We start from the raw sequence: 20,088 nt of genomic DNA, 5'->3' as shown, positions 1-20,088 counted from the left end.
GATGTCATCCACCCTGATCCAAGATGGTGGACGTGTGAACCTTTGAGGCACAAATGCATTAACTTGAGGACTGACTAACTGATGTTAACCAAATTTGGTACAGTTATAGTGAGTGACACACAGGGAGACCTCAATGGTGTAGTTTGTAATGATGTCATCCACCCCTATCCAAGATGGTGGACACATGAACATTTGAGGTGCAAGAGATCTAATTTGTGGATCTCGATTTGAATCAAATTTAGTCCAGTTAGTCTAAATGTAGAGACAGTGAAAGGAAAGTAGGCTGATTAGTTCTTACTAGAACAAATTTTCTTTTCTGTCTTTTGCTGATATATCCAGTTCGCACAATATGATATTTTCTTATATTGTAATGTGTAGCCGAGGTGTGCACAAATAGCGGTTTGGCACCAAAACAGTTCGTACAACACCGAAACAGGTTTGGCGCCACGGGGAGGGGAATGGGAGCTTTAAGAAAGAGGAGAGCTCTCCGCCACCCTATGTAGCTTCCTGCTAGGGCAGCTTTCTGCCCATGTACCCCTGTGCACACACCATATGAATGCTGGCACTGCGTGGGGGTACTTGGGATGCGCGTCACCCCTGCAAGAAGCTGCATGGGGTTGCGGAGAGTAGGTAAGGACCTGCTCTTCTCTTTCTTAAAGCTCCGGCTTCCCTGCCTACAGCGCTGAACCAGTTCTCGAATCATGGTTCATGCACACCCCTAATGTGTAGTATTATTTGTATTCCCTGTTTGCCTGGCATGTTCTTACAGTGCTACAAATTTTCTCTCTGAGAAGCTTATGCAAAACTGGTGTCTAAATTGAATTATGTTTTTATTGACTACAATAAAAATATGCATGCTCTAATATTTAATGGTTGACTTTTTGTAAATATTTGGTGGCAGTGGGTAAGTTACCAGTCTCTAACTGCTTTGAGTGTTGTAATTGGGGCTCATAAAAACTCTTTACTGGAAGTGGAGAGCAGTAGGCAAACAAAAGGTCATTTTAGTTCTGTGTGTCTTTGATAAATGCTGCATTAATAAATGCAAATTTGTTTTATAAAGCAGCAATAAATTTTGCAGCCAATGAAAATAAATTTGAATTTATGGAAATACTTGGAATAGACTAAGACTGTGTATACGTTTTCTGCTGTGTCTCTGAAGTATGAAATGGAATTACAGATTGTGAGCATTTGTAATTTAGGTATGTCCCCTCAAATGTTAGTAACAGTGAACTTGTGGAATTAGGCTATGCTACATTATGAGCATTTCGTGGCTATTTAATGTTTGCTCAGATGAGAAAAATAAACCAGCACATCAATAGATATTTTGCCCCTATTATTTCCATATACAGAAAATTGTGTTTTGATTTAATCTTATTGTAAGTATGGGATTGTGAGTAGAACCATCTGGTTGCTAGGGCAACCCTGGAATGTTCATTCAAAAGCTAGCAGCTTGGAGTGGGTGGACAACCATTAGAACTTGTCAGTTGCAATTGGCTCACTGGGGACAAAACATAAGGATTCTGGGGATGATGCCGGAGATCTACTCTGATTTGATATTAAGGATAGGTCACCAGCAAAATGGTAAATGGTTTCATTACAATAGATTTTGAATTTGAGAAAAATAGTTTAAACAGCAACTTTGAGTGAGGTGTATGGTTTTCCAGTGTATTACCATGGGTCTTTATGGTTAGTATTGCCAAGTGAATCTTAATTGTACTTTCAGTATGTTACCCAGCTACAAAAAAAAAGTTAACTTTTATTTATTTCTGTATCCAAAAATTCTTGCCATGTTTTGTAAAGATTTCCCATGAAACAGGAGAAAAGTAAGGAGCTAAAACTTGTCAGCAAGAAGTTGGAGTGAATTTGGTTCATCTAGGGGTAGGGTTACTCAACTGTTGCCTTCCAGCTTTTTTTGGACTACAGCTCCCAGAATCCACAGCTACAGTGGTCAATAGTCATGGATGATGGGAGCTTTAGGCTAATATCTGTAGAAGGGCCAAAGCTGAATAACCATGATTTAGGGTCATGATTAATTGGTGATTAATTGGTCTCTAATATATAGAGAAGCAATTGAATTCATAAGCTAGTTTCACTAAGGTTCCTGTCAGATTTCTCCTATGCAAGATATTGGTCTCTGAACTTTGGCAAAGCTTAATATATGAGCAAGCCATAATCAGCTTGTACCTTCACCAAAGGGTGCATTTGCATGCATACACTCAAGGAGCAGTAGTTTTCTTCAGCAGTAAATTGTCATGCTTCTGTATTATCTGAATTGCTACCTTGGTTTATTTCATCCTGAATTAGGAGTGCAAACTGTGCAGAAGTGAAGAATTGTTTAATTATGACTAAATCACTGCTATTTTAAGAGTATGTGAATGTAGCTAATGGCTTTCAACAGATCCAGAAGAGCGCTGAAGTTAAAAATGATAAAACTAAGATAAGGTGCACTTCCTGCTCCCTTCAAGCCTGGTAAACCATATCTTGGAGTGTCCCACCAACCCTGGTGGAATAATATAATACTACAAACTTATTTCAATGAAGAAAATGAAATGAATTCTCTTTTGGATTGTTGGAGTGAACTTTATGTCTCTTCAATTGTATTTACTGACCAAGAATGTGAAAAGTGAATCAGGAAGTCCTGGTTTAAATCTTACCCATTAACTCATTGAAGAACCTTGGGCAAGCTACTATGTCTTAGCTTCAGCCTTTGGCCCCAACTCCATCTGCAAGAAGATGATACTTGCTGTAAGCATTACTAGGATAATAAATGCATAATGCTCTGGTTACCCAAAAAGAGCTTTGTAAGGATAGAGTGGATGACACCAAGATGTGGTGACGGCCAACAACCTGGATGGCTTTAAGAAGGGGTTGGATAACTTCATGGAGGAGAGGTCTATCAATGGCTACTAGTCGGAGGGCTGTGGGCCACCTCCAGCCTCAAAGGCAGGATGCCTCTGAGTACCAGTTGCAGGGGAGTGACAGCAGGAGAGAGGGCATGCCTTCAACTCCTGCCTGTGGCTTCCGGTGGCATCTGGTGGGCCACTGTGAGAAACAGGATGCTGGACTAGATGGGCCTTGGGCCTGATCCAGCAGGGCTGTTCTTATGAGTGGTGGTGAATTTAAAATGATGATTACTGCTGTGATAAACCTGGATTGCTGAGGTGTGTCCAGAAGTGTAGAATCCTTTTTTTGATGTGCTTGTGGATATTTCTGGGCTTTTGTCTTCATTAGCTGGTAACATCAGGCATCTGTGCTATTTTCTTAAAATGCAATATTTAGAATCTTTGAATTAAAGAACAGATTATTGAGCCATAGCAAAGGTCTCTGCTCTAGTGTTTAGATAGTTAAGGGCTTAGTTGCTGGAATGCTAAAATGGGCTTTGAAGAAGCAAGATAGAAAAAGTATTGACCCTTTTGAACTTTGGTGTCAGAGAAGACTTGAGGATAACATGGACAGCCAGGAAAACAAACAAATGGATCATAGAACAAATCAATCCAGAATGTTCACTTGAGGCACAAATGACCAGGCTCAAACTATCATACTTCAGATACATTATGCAAAAACCCAGCTCCCTTGAGAAGTCTATAATTCTGGGAAAAGTTGAAGGAAAGAGAAGAAGAGGACAACCAGCAGCAAGGTGGATGGACTCGATTATGACAGCAGTGAATGCACCAACGAGAGACCTTAAAGGCCAAGTTGAAGACAGATCAACCCAGAGAGAATCTATCTATGTGGTCGCTAAGAGTCGACATCGACTTGATGACGATCAATCAGTCAACCAATCAATTAATCACTCACTCAAAATGTAGCAGTGAGGAATGTATTATCTACTTGCTCGCACAGGCTCTCCCCCCAAAATCTAATGAATTTACTCCTGCGGGGGCAGGAAGAAGCTGCCTTGGGCCAGTTTTTAAAAATCTTTATTCTGTTATCATTAGTATTCTGTCCTCTCTCTCTCTCTCTCTCTCTCTCTGGCATATCTGTAGCTAATCCCATGCGTGGCAGTTCTTGTGAGAGTTTGTGAGCTGCCAGCAAAGAAAGAGGACAGCTGCAGGGGGAGGGAAGAAACCAGTGGTGGCCAGCCGGGGGAAAAGGTGATGGTGGCGACAGGTGGGCAGGCGGGGAAAGAAAACAGCAGGTGGGCGGAGGAAAGAAATTGGTGTGTGTATGTGGGGAGGTGGGGTGAGAACAGAGGAAGAACTAGAGGTGCAGGTGCTCTGTGCCCGGCCCAGCTAGTTTTATATAAACTGCTAATAAGAAAGAAAGATGAAATGATCTTTTTAACTGGGATGGACAGGAAAAAGGGGAATGCAGAGAAGAGAGTAAAGGAACAGTGAGAATGGCACAAATGAGAATTAACTAGCAACTACATATAGGCAAAGCTAAAGTGGTCCACAAAACACTTTGCCTTGTTATACTTGAACAAATGAAGCTGTCTTATACTGAGTCAGACCACTTGTCCGTCTGAGTCAATATAGTCTATGCCAGGCTTTCCCATACTGTGTGCCACGGAACATCGACTGGTGTGCCATGTGGCCAACTGGCAAGCTGTACTTTGGAGGAAAGACTGCTTCAAGTGTGGAGAGTTCGAACTCCCCACACTTTAAGTTAGCATCCCAACTCGACTTTAGGATACCTTACTTGCAATCTGAAGTAATGTAGTCCCAGGGACGCTGCCCTCACTTGACCTTTCTGCAATTCCAAGAAAGCCTGCACTACTGTAACTTCAGCATTAAAAACACACATGCATCTCCTCGTTAAAATGCTTAAGAAGGGAAATTTTTTAGTCCATATAGTTTCTAATGCCGTTTTGTTGGATGGGGAAAATTCTTTCTCTTTGACTAGTCTTATGTACACAGAGTGGTCTGGGAAGATCAAAGAGGTCTTACCTCCCCTAAGACTTAGTGGCAATCAGGGAGACTACACTATGTGAGCATTTATATTCAGAAGAGCTGGTCTGATTATTACGAATATAGGAAAAATACCATCTTCTTCTCTCCCCACCCCCACCACCCCGTTTCCCATTGGAATAATCTTTCTTTACCATTTTAAATTGCTTATATTTACTTCAGAGAGAGGGCATTGCTGACAGCTAATACCAAATTTGTTGACTCTTAAACATTGCATTATTTACTTGTTCTTTAGTAACATGTACCTAAAAAAGTGTTGACTTTTAATGCAAGTGTGCATGAATTCTGCGGGGAATGGTGAGGGAGGGAATGGCAGTGAATTTACCCTCCGCCAGTACCCAGTATGCTCTGTGGAGTGGTTGCGGCTGACCCAGAATCCTGTGGTGAGGCTGCCCCACTCTTGCTGCTCAGGTGGCCTCCACACATTTGCAGAGGCTAACTGAGCAGAGGGGTCAGGGCAACCTCCTTGTGGAATGCTGGGTTGGCTGCCATTGCCCTTTAGAGTAGGGATTCTCAACTTTGGGCCCCCAGATGTTATTGGACTTCAACTCCCATAATCCCCAGGCCCAGTGGCCTTTGGCTAGGGATTATGGGAGTTGACGTCCAATAACATCTGGGGACCCAACATCGAGAATTCCTGCTTTAGAGCATAATGGCTACTGGTGGTGAGTAAGTTTGCTGCCATTTAAGAGGCAAACAGAAGGAGCAAGGTTAGAGGGCTTCTCTTGTCAGTCCCTTTGCCTCTCCTGGACTTTGACATCTGGTCCGCTCTGTTTCTGGAAGCTTTATCTCCACCTCCCAGCCAGGACGAAGCCCAGCCTGCCATGTTGTTCTAATCTAGAGTCATTCCAGCTAGTGGCCTTCCAGGAGTGCCTGACTTTGAACATCTGTCACTGGCTCAGCAATGTCTTGTGAGAGAAGGGGCTGCTGGGCTTTTGGAGGCTTAAATCCCTGGAAGGCAAGCCAATGGAATGGCCAGCAGTCCGACTGTAGGTGGCTGGCCTTTGGGTCTGGGCCTTCAGGGTGGGACTGAGGGCTGGGAGGAGGTGATACTGCAGTGGTGGAGGTCTGGGTTAGAGGTTGTTTGTTTTTTAATGGTACTAGGTTGTGCCAGGCCTTTTTGCAGATTGGGCTCTCTTGAGTGGGATGGTGCAGGGGATGCGTCCGGCAGTTCTGGTATGGCTATTGCTGTAGTGGTGGAGAATAGAAGAATTGGTGCTGGCAGAGCAGCTGGCCGTTACAAGGGAAGGGAAATCAGTAATTTAGTAAATGTTTCCACTTCAAACTGCTTTGTCAACAAGTAGGCCTTGGGGAGCAGCTCTAGCTATCCACAGAGTCTGGCCTTGCTCCTCTGTAATGCCAGGTCAGTTTAGAATAAGACCAAAATTGTTCATGATTTGATCATGGATGAGGGAGCTGACCTGACATGTAGAACTGAGACCTGGTTGGGGAAGGCAGGTGGTCCAGCGTGGACTCAGCTTCTCTCTCCAGGTTACTCTGTTGTGGAGCAGGCTAGGGGAAGTGAGGGGTAGGTGAGTGGGTCAAGTCCATAAGAATACCATCTTCCTTACCAGGGCCCCTGTAAGACAGTTGACTTATACTGAGTGTGTATTTCTGAGGCTGGGAACTAGCGATAGTTTAATTAATTTTTTTTTTAAAAAATTCTATATCCCTCTCTTCCTCCAAGAAGCCCAGAGCGGTGTACTACATACTTAGGTTTCTCCTCACAACAACCCTATGAAGTAGGTTAGGCTGAGAGAGAAGTGACTGGCCCAGAGTCACCCAGCTAATTTCATGGCTGAATGGGGATTTGAACTCTGGTCTCCCCGGTCCTAGTCCAGCACTCTAGCCACTACACCACACTGGCTCCAGTGTTTGGGGATTCTGTTGGTGTACCAGCCACCCAGTTGCCCAACTTACTCCCTAACTGAGCTGGCAGAGCTGGTCGTGGAGCTGGTGTTGGAGTCTCCCAGGCTTTTGGTGCTGAGGGACTTAAATATCCACTTTGGGGCTGGCTTGTCCAGTGTGGCTCAGGAGTTCATAACTGCCATGACAGCTATGGGCCTATTCTAGTTAGTTTCTGAACCAACTCATGTTGTTGACCACACACTAGATTTGGTCTTTTGTTCGTATTGGGGGGTGTTCCGTGGGTGGGGGATCTGATGGTTTCCCCATTGTCATGGATGGCTCACTACCTGGTTAAGGTTGGTTTCACAGCCACAACCCAACCCTGCCGGGATAATGGACCTATTAGGATGGTCTGCCCAAAAAGGCTGCTGGACCCAGCAGGTTTCCAAAAGGCCTTGGAGGGTTTTGAAGTTGGTGTGACCAGTGATTCTGTTGATGCCCTGGTGGGAACCTGGAATAGGGAACTCACCAGGGCAATAGACATGATTGCTCCTAAGCGTCCCTCCTGACCTGCTTCAAAAATGGCCCCTTGGTATACAGAGGAGCTGCAAAGGCCCATTTGAAGGCTTATGCGGTAGTGGTGTGTGCAGCAAAAACGGGATTTTGGTCAGTGTGCATTGCATCTGTGGGTTCACGTTCAACAGAGCTATCCTGGGTTGTGAGGAGTTTAATTTCTGCTCCCTCTGCTTAAAGTCAGTTCCCATAAATGTTCTGCTGTGACATTTTTAATGGGTTATTTGCAGACAAAATCTCCTGTATTCGGGCTGACTTGGACTCCACTACTTTTGTGGGGTCTATGAAGGAGGTGTCCAGCAATCCCTCTGGCAGTTATTAGGTTGGATCAGTTTCAATCTGTGAATTTTGAGGATGTAGACAAGCTGCTTGGGGCAGTGCGACCTACTACTTGTTCTCTGGACCTTTACCTGACTTGGCTGCTCCTATCTAGCAGGGAGATTGTTGGAAGTGGCCTAGTTAATATCATAAATGCATCACTGAGGGAGGGTAGGGTGCCTCCATGTTTGAAGGAAGCAGTGGTTATACCACTTCCTGGGCCCCTTTGCGATGGATAATTATAGGCCAATCTCCAATCTCCCTTGGTTGGGCAAGGTGATTGAGAGGGTGGTGGCCGACTAGCTCCAGGTGGTTGTGGAGGAAACTGATGATCTAGACCCATTTCAAACAGGCTTTAGAGCTGGCTAGGGGGTTGAGACAGTCTTGGTCGACCTGATGGATGACCTCTACTGGGGAATCGACAGAGGAAGTGTGACTTTGTTGGTTCTTTTGGATCTCTTGACAGCGTTCAATACCATTGACCATGATATCATCCTGGATCGCCTGCGGGAGTTGGGGATAGGGGGTACTGCTTTGCAGTGGTTCCACTCTCATCTCTCTCAGGTAGATTCCAGATGGTGGAGCTTGGTGACAGCTGCTCCTCAAGACAGGAGCTGTTATATGGAGTCCCTCAGGGTTCCATTCTTTCACCAATGCTTTCTAATATCTACATGAAACTGCTGGGTGAGAGGAGAGCTGATCTTGTGGTAGCAAGCATGACTTGTCCCCTTATCTAAGTTTGCATATGTATGGGATATTTGATGTATGAGAACTGCCACTCTGGGAAGAGCATCTAGGTTCCACGTTCCCTCCCTGGCATCTCCAAGATAGAGCTGATAGAGATTCCTGCCTGCAACTTTGGAGAAGCCACTGCCAGTCTGTGTAGACAGTCGTGAGTTAGATGGAACTGTGGTCTGACTCAGTATATGGCAGCTTCCTGTGTCATCAAGAGGTTTGGTGCCGGGTGCTATCAGTATGCTGATGACACCCAGATCTGCGTCTCCTTTTCATCTGCATCATCAGGAAATGGCGTTCATTCCCTAAATGCCTGCCTATAGGCAGTAATGGGCTGGATGAGGGATAACAAATTGAAGCTAAATCAAGCAAGATGGAGGGGCTCATTGTAGGGGTTCATCTGAGGGTTGATTTAGATCTTCCTGTGCTACATGCGGTTACACTCCCTTGGAAGGAGCAGGTATGCAGCTTGGGAGTACTCCTGGTTCCAGGCCTCACCCTGATATTGCAGGTGGAGGCTATGGTTAGGAGTGCTTTCTATCAGCTTCGGCTGACAGCTCCATCTATTCCTTGAAGAGGACGACCTCAAAACAGTGTTGCATCAGCTGGTAACTTCCAGGCTTGAATATTGCAATGCGCTCTACATGGGGCTGCCTTGTATGTAGTTCAGAAACTTCAGTTAGTTAAAAATGTGGCAGGCAGATTGGTCTCTGGGGCAACCCAGAGTGACCATATTATGCCTGTTTTGAAACAGTTGCACTGGCTGCTGACATGTTTCCGGGCAAAATACAAAGTGCTAGTTATTACCTTTAAAGCCCTGAATGGCTTTGGTCCAGGTTACCTTAGAGAGCGCTTTCTTCTGCATGATCCTCACCGTGTATTAAGGTCATCTGAGAAGGTCCTTCTCCTAGCGATGTGTGAACAGGTTTGGGGGTTTGGTTCGGGGTTGAACCAAAACCCCTCCCCAAAGTTCGGGGGTTCGCAATCTTAAAATTATCTTTCACATTTTTTTTAACTTTGTACTTCCCTCGGGGAAGGTCCTGGAGATGGCGGGAGGGGTGCCCGCGGAAGTTCCCCTCCCCCCCGCTGGTCTTCTAAATCACCCCCTTGCCTGGTTTGGGTGCTCTTCGTCTGGTTTTCTGCCTTCACCCAGTGGCCTGGCGGGTGCTGGGTGCCTGCACACATGGCCTCTGCGTGAGAGGCCATGTGCGCAGGTGCCCAGCCCCCAACATGGCTGCTCAGTAAAGGCTGAAAACTGGCTGAAGAGTGCCCAAACCAGGCGATGGGTGATTTAGAAGGCTGGTGGAGGAAGGGGGATCTCAGTGGACACCCCCCCCCCGCCTCCAGGAACTCTCCCAAGGGGAGTACAAAGTTGAAAAATAATATATATTTAAAAAAATAATTTTAAGATCGCGAACACCCCAAACTGAATCGGGGTGGTGGTGGTTGAGGGGGTGGCAGACTGGCTTGGCCTGGTTGGGTTTGAGGCCGGGCCAGCCTCGAACAGAACCGGGCCAGCTGATTCCGTGCACATCCCAACCTTCTCCAGTTACCCCCGATGTGTCTGGTGGCGACTCAGAGGCAGGCCTTCTGTGTAGCTGCTCCTGGGCTGTGGAATGCACTCCCCGAAGAAATCCATAATCTGAATTCATTAATGGCCTTCAGGAGAGCCTGTTTGGCCTTGCCTTCCATTGTTTTTAAATTCTTGTAAATGTTTTTAATGTGTTGTAACCTGGTTTTCCAGGGTTTTTAAACTGTTTCAAATATTAATTGTTTTATGGTGTTTTATAATTTATGTTTTTAACTGTTAATTGATTTTAAATTGTTTTGTTTTAATTTAAATTTAAAATTTAAAGAGTGGTATAGAAATCAATCAATCCATCAATAAAAATGTAAAGCAGTATTTCTCTGCCCTCACTGCCCCACCCCCAAAATGGTGCTCACCAGCCACTATTGGCCCTGGAATGAAAAAGGTTGGGAAACACTGGTATGGTATATACTGTCTGGCAGTAGCTCAGACAGGAGTCTTTTCAGCCTTACCTGGAGATGTCAAGGACTGAGTCTGGAAGCAGGTATTTGGCCACTGAGCTATGGCCTCTTCATTAAGGTTGGATTTTATGGAGGAGTAGAAGAGCAAACTGGAGAGAAAGGGAATCTACTCCAGGGAGAGAACAGTATATGAGAAAGTGTGAAGGCAAGAATGAAAGAAGGGGGGAAATGGATGCAAGGAGGAATGGAAGAAGGGATTGATGGGTATCTTTATTTCTGCAGCAAGCATATGAAATCTGTTGTATGTTAGTTTAAATCCATTGATTAAGTAGATTTCATTTCATTAAAGGAGCATGAGAGTGGAAGGTTAGCAATTCTAAAATAACAACTGAAGGATATTTTGCGCTGACTTAAGTGCTTTTCAGGATTCTGTTCCTCAGTCTTAAAAAAAAAAAAAAAGCAACTCCTCCCCATAGATTTAGTATAGAAATTATTTTAGAACATTCGATTCTAAATTAAAGTGGGGAATATAAGTGGAATGTGCCCAAGCGAAGGATCCCTCAGCCACCTGGGCCATCAAATGAGGAATAACATGGGGACTTGACAGAGAGGCATTTGCGGGCCCTGGGCTGGACCTGTTATAAATAGGAAGCCCAAGCCAGCTATTATGAGAATAATGAAGAAGTCCTGATAAAGCACTTACAGCTTTGGTGGTGGAGGGGAAATCTGGAGCCACTGTTTCTGCTACACCTGATAAGACAGGCAGGCTTGCAGAGGAGGTTGGTGGAGAAGCGGGGAAGTGCCTAAGAGTGGAGAAGCAGGAGGATACTGGGTTCCAGTAGCAGATTGAGATAGTCCAGAGCCTGAGGGGTCATACCTTCCCACTAAACAGAGGAAGAGGTTAAGAAGATTGCAGTCACTCCCTGTGAAGCAACAGCCAACAGATCACCCCTGAAGAAACATGGTGATTCTCTGGAAAGGCTGTTGTTGACAGGCAATAATTGTGAGTTCTGCGAAGAAACAGGGAGGGCTGTTGGACATTAAAATTGCCCCCAAAGCCTCAGGGGGTTTCTGTAAGTTGTTAAACATTTAAAGAATGTGTCTCTAGTTGCCTTGTCTGGTCTGTTGCACCATGCTCCTAGCTAATGCTCCAGGTCCTTTTGGCATTATAGTTCCACCATAAGAACCATAAGAAGATCCAGCACTTCCACCATAAGTGCTGGATCAGGTTTTATCTAGTCCAGCATCCTGTTACACACTGTGGCCTACCAGATGCCTCTGAGAAGCCCACAGGCAAGACCTGAGGGCATGCTTTCTCTCCTGCTGTTGCTCCCCTGCAGTTATCTAGGTATCTAGAGACATCTTGCCTCTTAGGCTGAAGGTAGGGATGTACACGGAACCGGCAGGGGGAGGTTCGAAGGTGGGGGCCATACTTTTAAGGGCGGGGGAGGGTGCCCTTATTCCTCCTGCCACATTTCCCCCGCTGACGCTCCATTTAAAAAATGTCTGGGGTGGCAGCATACCTCCCTGCCACCCCAGTGTCCGCTTCTGGAAGTACCCATCACGCATGCACACGCTGTGTGTGCCGGGTACTTCTGGCTGAGGACTGTAGTTGTGAATATCTGAAGTGTATTAGAATGGTTTGAGGGTGTAAGATTATATTGGAGCTTCTGGTGACAATGAACAAGTATAAACTCCTCAGACTAAAGTAACTACTTTGCTTTAGCTCCTGGCTGTGGTCTTTTTCTATCTGATTAGATGGAATAGGTACAACAGCAGACACCAAAGTTTGTAGTTTACAAACTCAGTTCACTAATTTTTCTGTCAATGGCTACTAGTCTGAGGGCTATAAGCCACTTCAGCCTAAGAGGCAAGATACATCTAAATACTAGATGCAGGGGAGCAACAGTAGGAGAAAGGGCATGCCCTCAGCTCTTGCCTGTGAGCTTCCCAGAGGCATCTGGTGGCCCACTGTGTGAAACAGGGTGCTGGACTAGATAGGCCTTGTGCCTGATCTAGCAGGGCTGTTCTTATGTAGTAGTTGCGGTCCCCCCTTCCCCAGTAAAGCATCTGAAGTATAAATTCCCCAACAAGAACAACCTAGTGTCAGTGACTGTTGCTATGGTGTTATGTGTCACATACAGACATAGTGATGAGTATATGGAGTGTCAAGAGCAAGTTATTTGGCATTCCAGCCAAAGAAAATTTTGGGACATTGATGCAAGGTGGCTGTTTAATCTTTTAGAAAACTTAAAAGCTAAAGCAAATTAAAGCTCTTATTAACAAATCTTGCTGTGACTTGTTATAGGCTACTACTGATCTTGAATCACGAGAAGAGGAAAAAGAACAGGGAAGTTATTCAAGAAGAAAGGTAGTTTCCAACTGGCACCGCTATGAAGGTACTGAGAAAGAAACACTAAATGACAGTGGTGAATCTCAGCGTGGGACGGATTTCAGTGTTCTGCTTAGCTCAGCAGGTAAGCAAGAGAAATCACAAACAGCAGTGTTTATATGCTATGTATTGTTTATCTCATAATAATGACATTTGGAACATCTCGCTCTTCTGCTGGTAATGAAACACCCCTTAGAAAGTTACTCATACTAATTAAAAGTTCATGAAACTGCCCAGAGACGTAAGTTTTGGGCAGTATAAAAATGTTTTAATAAATAAATAAATAAAAAGAAAAATGAAATTTTACAGGCAAATTAGAATGGTGCTTTTAGGCAGCAGAGTATTGATGCATTTCCCTGGCCCATCTCTTCATATGTATTGTAGAATGCTCAACAATTATAGGTGCTAAAAACTAAGTTTTAAAGTGATGTAATTCTCTGATGTGTAAATTTGTGGTTTTTTCACATCAATTGTACTGAGGTATTTAGTAATGCTTGATCTAGTTCAACTCCCTAGGCAGCGTGGGAGTGTCTTTGAGTTGTGTTTGTGTGTGTTGACGTTAATTTATCTCATTCTATCTAAAGATAGTTGCACAGGGGATTTGGGGTTTTTTTGTTTGGTTGTTTTTTTTTTAGGTTGCTCATGTGATAGTGAAATAACTAGGAAGCAGTGGGTATCATACTCTGCTTCATTGTTGCCTTTCATTTATAAATGCTCTTTGTGAAATGCAGCCATTTTAAAACTATGCACTACTAAATCTTTAAAGTTAGTCTTGTTAATTGTGCTACTGGCCCTCAATGGTTAGGAGGTGCACAGCACTAAGTGCACAGAATAATATGTGGTACCGTATCCTGTGCGCAGATCGGTCCTCTAGAAAATTTCTCTCAGCTTGAAACAGTACAAACTAAATTCCTGAGGGCTATTTTTCAAGTACCCAGGGGTACAGCAAATGCTGTCCTTCATAGGGAAGCAGGGGTCACTACTCTGAAAGCAAAAGTATGGTTTTGCATAATTAAATTTTGGTTAAGCCTGGTATTCTTTCCGGCTGGTCTTGCCCCTTTAGTGTTATCAGACAGTTTCGTTTCCAAATGGAAATCAGCTCTGAAATTAAAATTGCATCACTTGGGTACATCTCAAGAAGCTCTTACTGGGCGAGGATTAGAGCAGGCGCTTTGCTTTGTGAAGCAATGGCTCCGAGATATAGATTTGCAGGAGGAGTCTGCATGGCTGCCCAAGGGAATATAATTAGGTCTCAAACTTTTAACTATAAACTGGCTGAATATTTAGAAGTTAGATCTTGGTACCAAAAATTTAGGAGATTTTTGACCCTCATGTGATTGAATGTTCTCCCTTTGGCAGTACTTGATGGTAAATTCAAACAACAGTGCTGTTGCCCCTGTGGTTCAGGGGATATAGAGTTTATCACCCATGTTATTCTTTATTGCCAATTTTATAAGGATGCTCGCACCAAATTTATTGCTCCTATTTTAGCCATTTATCCTGGTCACACAGACAAACTTTATTTGGAAATTATGCTGACCAATTTCAAACCTGTAACTTCGGATAATGTGGCAAAGTTCTGTTTCGTGGCGTTGAAGCTCCGTAAAGAGTAATTTGAAAAATTTGTGATTTTGTAAACTTTGAAATTTCTTGCATTTTCTTATTAATGTTATTAATTGTTGTTAATTGTTAATCTGGTCTGTGACTGCAGTAAACTTACTACTGCTGGTACTGTATCCTGAAGGGGACAAGTGAAGCAAATCCCTTTTTTCTATGGGTTATTTTCAGTTGAAGTCCTATTATGTTTGTGTAGATATGTATAGCACTAGCAAGCTTTTGAAATAGTTCAGAGGTGGATTAATGCTAGCTCAGCCTCTGACATGTCCCATCTCCCTGCGTTACTGTGTTACATTACAGCTTTGAACAGTTGTGCACATTTTGATGTTACCCATATTGCCTGGACACTCATCTGATGTAATCCTTTATTATTATATATTTATGTATATATCTAATATGCATCTCTGTCCTGCTCTTCATTGAAACTCACAGCAACTTACAAATAAAATATATAACACAAATATAATCTCTTTCTCTTCTCAAGAATATGATCCAACAAATGGATTTTGTCAGAGTAAAGGATGACTATGAAGAATCTACTTGACTAGGTGCCAATGAACATATACAGGGGAAAAAATGTGTGGTGTAGCCTTCCTGCAACTGTAATTTCCCCCACTAGTAGTCTGAAGGATGTTCATTCCCAGGAAGGAAGTATGTAAAGATGGAAAAGAGGAAATATGTGTTAAGTTAAGATATATATGTATCCAGAAATACTTTAGGAACATTTGGAAATGGAACCAGAGCAATAATTGGGGGGTGGTGGTGACTTGTGACTTTGATAGGTTAAAGTGAACAAGATGATTCTTGAAATGATTACTAATGTATCACCTGAAATATTTTGGTTGGCATGAACTCTACATAAGATTTTGTCTGTGGACATCTAATCTGCCTTTGTTACCATCATTCTATTAGCATGCATGTAAAATATCTGGAAAGAGATATGTGTGTTCATGACAGAGCATGGAAAACTACCTTTAGAGTATTATGCCCTTACTTTCCATTTTGGAAAGGCATAAAAAGAACATAGTTTCACATTTCTACAAAATGTTAAATATTGTAAGAATGGGAAATTTTCCCAACTCTTGTGCCTTATAGCTGGTGTAGAAATGGTACTTTTGACCCTCATGACCATCATAAAATGCAGGCTAACAGTATGCTCCCCAGTCCATTTGTTAGTAGGCTGAAGAATCATACAAATGTTTCATATTGTCACATTGGGAGTCCTGTTGGACTAAGAATGAAGCATAGAAAGGTAATAAATAGTATTTTAAAATATGTAGCTGGCTAACTGATGTGTGCTATTCTAATAACAAGAAGGGTTTTCTCTGTAGAATAAAGGATGTAGAATCTTAAGCATTATTATTTTTGCATTTTTAGTTTCTTAATTCCGAACTAAACACTATCCCCACCGCATGTTAAGTTCATCTGAGGCAGGCCTTCTCTGTAGCTGCTCCTGGGATGTGGAATGCACTCCAGGCAAAAATCTGTAGCCTGAGTTCATTAGTGGACATCAGGAGAGCCCTTAAATCATATCTGTTTGGCCTGGCCTTCCAGGGTTTTAAAACTGTTTTTAAACTGTAAAGATCTGGCCTGGTTTTCCAGGGTTTTAAAAATTGTTTTAAATGTTTTAATAATGGTTTTATGTTCTTATAGGGTTTTTTATTTTGACAGTTAATTGATTTTAGTTTTAATTTAAACAGTCTTGTCCCAGCTTCTCCTTCCAGGGTTTTCTGTAGAAAAGCAGGTGAGGGGACGGGGGTGGGAAGGTGGAGTGGCTGTGGACTATAAAGATAACAGCTTCCTCACCAGGGTCCCTGTTGGGGTATCTGATCATTTTGAATGTGTGTACTTAGGTTTGGGGACCAGCGATAAATTAGGATAAATTGGGATGGTGTACCGATCACCCTGCTACCCAACAGAATCTCTTACTGAGCTCACGAACTTGTTTGCTTAACTTGTGTTGGAGTCTCCTTGTGTTGGAGTCTTGTGTTGGAGTCTCTTTGGTGCTGGGGGACTTCAGTGTTCACTTCGGGACCAACTTGTCCAGGGCAGCTCAAGAGTTCATAGCAGCCATGACAACTATGGGCCTATCCCAAGAGGTCTCTGGACTGACGCATGTTGCAGGTCATGCCCTTGATTTGGTCTTTTACTCTGATCAGGGTGGTGTTCTGTGGGTGGGGAGTCCTGTGATTTCCCCATTGTCATGGACAGATCACCATATGGTTAAGGTTGGACTTACAGTCACTTCTCACCTCTGCAGGGGTGAGGGGCCTATTAGAATGGTCCACCTGAAGAGGTTATTGGATCCAATAGGGTTCCAGAAAGCCTTGGAGGGATTTACTGTTGGCTCTGCTTGTGATCCTGTTGATATCCTGGTGGAGAACTGGGACAACAAGCTCATCAGGGCAGTAGACACGATTGCCCCTAAGCGTCCCCTCCAACGTGCTTTGAAATTGGCCCCTTGGTATATGGAAGATAGGGGGCAGAAGCAGCAAGGTAGACGACTGGAGTGCAAGTGGAGAAATACTCAACTTGAATCTGACAGATTACAGCATAGAGCACATTTAAAGATCTATGCTCAGGCAATATGTGTGGCAAAGAAGCGGTTCTTTTCTGCCCGTATTGCATCTGTGAGCTTACGTCCGGCGGAGTTGTTCGGGGGGGGGGCTAGTACGTGCCCCCACTTCCTTGAATCAGAATTTGGAGCTATCAGTTATCTGCTGTGATGTTTTAAATCAATTCTTTGCAGACAAAATCTCTCATATTCGGGCCGACTTAGATGAAGATTCCATAATTATTGTGGTGTCTGAATTGAAGGTGTCCAGCAACTCCTCTTATATAGTTTTGCTGGATCAGTTTCAGTTTGTGACTCCTGAGGATGTGGACAAGCTGCTTGGAGCAGAGGCCTACCACTTGTTCTCTTGACCATTGTCCAATATGGCTCGCTCTATCTAGCAGGGAGGCTGTTGTAGGCAACTTGGTAGAAAACATGAATGCTTCTCTGAGGGAGGCAATTATTCAACCTCTTCTAAAGAAGCCTGCATTAGATCCCTCAGAGTTGAGCAACTATAGGCCTGTCTCCAACCTCCCATGGCTGGGCAAGGTAATTGAGAGGTGGTGGCCTCTCAGCTCCAGACGGTCTTGGAGGAAACTGATTATCGAGAGCCATTTCAAACTGCCTTTTGGGTGGGCTATGGGATGGCCTTGGCTGGCCTGATGGATGATCTTCAATTGGGAATTGGCAGAGGAAGTGTGACTCTTGGTCCTTTTGGATCTCTCAGCAGCTTTCAATACTATCGACCGTAGTATCCTTCTGGAACGTCTGAGAGAGTTAAGGGTGGGGGGCACTGTCTTACAGTGGTTCCGCTCCTACCTCTCGGACAGATTCCAGATGGTGTTGATTGGAGACTGTTGCTCTACAAAATCTGAGCTTATGTGTGGCGTCGCTCAGGGCGCCATACTGTCTCCAATGCTCTTTAACTTTTACCTAAAACCGCTGGGAGATCATCAGGGGATTTGGTGCAGCGTGTTATCTGTATGCTGATGACACCCAGATCTACTTCTCCATGTCAACATCATCGGGAGATGGCATGACCTCCCTAAATGCATGCCTGGAAGCAGTAAAGGGCTGGATGAGGAAGAATAAACAGGCTGAATCCAGATATGGAGGTACTTATTGTGCGAGCCAGAAGTCCAGAGATGATTTTGATCTGCCTGTTGTAGATGGGGTCGTACTTCCCCAAAAGAAACAAGTACGTAGTCTAGGAGTAGTTCTGGATCCACACCTCTCCCTGGTATCCCAGGTTGAGTCAGTGACCAGAGGGGATTTCTATCAGCTTCGACTGATAGGCCAGCTGTGCCCGTTTCTTGCGGTGAACAACCTTAAAACAGTAGTACATCTGCTGGTAACATCCAGACTGGATTACTGTAATGCGCTCTGTGTGGGGGCTGCCTTTGTACGTAGTCCGGAAACTGCAGTTCCAGAATGTGGCCGCCAGGTTGGTCTCTGGGTAATCTCGGAGAGACTATGTTACTCCTTTGTTGATAGAACTACACTGGCTGCCAATAGGTTTCCGGATGAAATACAAAGTGCTGGTTATAACCTATAAAGCCCTAGTGGCTTAGGCCCTGAGTATTTAAGAGAACGTCTTCTTTATTATGAGCCCCACTACCCAGTGAGATAGTCTGGAGAGGGCCATCTCCAGTTGCCAGACGTGGATTGGCCTTCTCGGTTGCTGCCCCGAGACTGTGGAATGCACTCCCTGCTGAAATATGATCCTCCCCATCTCAGGCAATTTTTAAAAAGCACTTGAAAACCTACCTCTTCACCCAAGTTTTTTCAGCATTTTAAATTTTTAAGTTTTAATCTGTTTTTAATTTTTAGATTGCGTAAATAGTTTAAAGATCTTTGTGTATGTGTTAACTTGTTTTATGTTGTTTTTTTACCACCCAGAGACAAAAGTTTGGGGTGGTGTACAAATTTGACAAATAAATCGCCCTTAGCCATTTTTGGAAGGGCAGTATAGAAATCAATCAATCAATCAAATAAATAATAATTAAAAGCTATCTCAGAAGAGAGTCACCTTAAGTGGTGCAGCGGAGAAATGCTTGACTAACAAGCAGAAGGTTCCCGGTTCGAATCCCTGCTGGTACTATATTGGGCAGCAGTGATATGGGAAGATCCTGAAAGACATCATCTCATAGTACGCAGGAGGAGGCAATGGTAAACCCCTCCTGTATTCTACCAAAGAAAACCACAGGGCTCTGTGGGCGCCAGGAGTAGAAATCGACTTGACGGCACATTTTACCTTTATCTCAGAAGAGGTTATAGCGTTTTCGGAGTGTTCTGAAGGTATACATTGTCAGTAGTTCTGTATGAGACATACTTTCTTAACGAGGCATAGATATATGACCTTCCCCCAGTATGTGGCTTATTTGGTTAGTACAGAGTATAACTATTACTGCCAGCCCAATACAGGGTACTGTGTGCCATGTTCTTGATTATTGATTGGTGCTCTCTGTAGCAAATGTCTGTAAGACAAACTGTTTCCCCCTTTAAACTTTCTGCTTCTAGAGATTTTCTCACTAAGGTCATGAAACATTTGCTGTTTTGACTGGTGGCCCAGATCCCCTTTCTCTTTGTTCTAGTGATTGGAAGCTGATGGCAAGTGAGAGCCATGAGGTTAACTGTGTTTTTATTGTGTTGAATTAGATGGGTTTACTCTTAGCATTTTGAGGACCTTGACCTATAATGGAACACTTATAAATATGAAATTATAGGGAACTGATATATCAGTAGAAGATATGGGACAGCTGACTGGTGATGTGTTTGATTATTATTATTTTTTTACATTACATATTGTAAACAACTTGGGCACTTTGCTGGAAAAATTGGGAAATTTAGATAGGAACAAACCCTGAGGAAGGAGATGAACAGATATGTCACTGCTATCCTTGTGGTATCCAAAAGCATGTAAGAACAGAAATAACACACCTAATGTGCAGGTGAAGGAAAATTAAGTTGAGATTTTAATAAGCAGTAATGTCCTCCACGAGGGCATCATATAAACAAATTTGAAGATATAGGTAAAAACATTATAAGAACCCTGCTGGATCAGACCAAAGGCCTATCTAGTCCATTATTTTGTTTCTTGCAGTGGCCAACCAAATCCCTCTGGGAAGCTCACCAGCAGGAAATGGAGACAT

General features: G+C 43.7%; 2 protein-coding genes across 7 annotated transcripts in view; one reads left to right on the top strand and one right to left on the bottom strand.

Annotated features, from left to right (window-relative positions):
* AVEN (apoptosis and caspase activation inhibitor) overlaps nt 1-20,088 on the top strand; it is a 241,714-nt gene that overhangs the window by 50,060 nt on the left and 171,566 nt on the right. For 2 of the 3 annotated variants that reach the window (XM_053280536.1, XM_053280529.1), the window contains exon 2: nt 12,682-12,850. In XM_053280536.1, coding sequence (XP_053136511.1) covers nt 12,682-12,850 — 169 coding nt within the window. Of the gene's footprint in view, nt 1-1,445; nt 1,582-12,681; nt 12,851-20,088 lie in introns of those variants that run through there. The other variant, XM_053280547.1, reaches the window with a different exon arrangement.
* The window catches only part of CHRM5 (cholinergic receptor muscarinic 5), a 119,296-nt gene that overhangs the window by 59,444 nt on the left and 39,764 nt on the right, over nt 1-20,088 (bottom strand). The gene's annotated exons all lie outside the window — the stretch shown is intronic.

This window comes from Hemicordylus capensis, chromosome 1, assembly GCF_027244095.1.
Source record: "Hemicordylus capensis ecotype Gifberg chromosome 1, rHemCap1.1.pri, whole genome shotgun sequence".
Classification (NCBI taxonomy): Eukaryota; Metazoa; Chordata; class Lepidosauria; order Squamata; family Cordylidae; genus Hemicordylus; species Hemicordylus capensis.
Note: the sequence above shows the minus strand (reverse complement) of the source record. Positions and strands in the feature narration are given on the sequence as shown.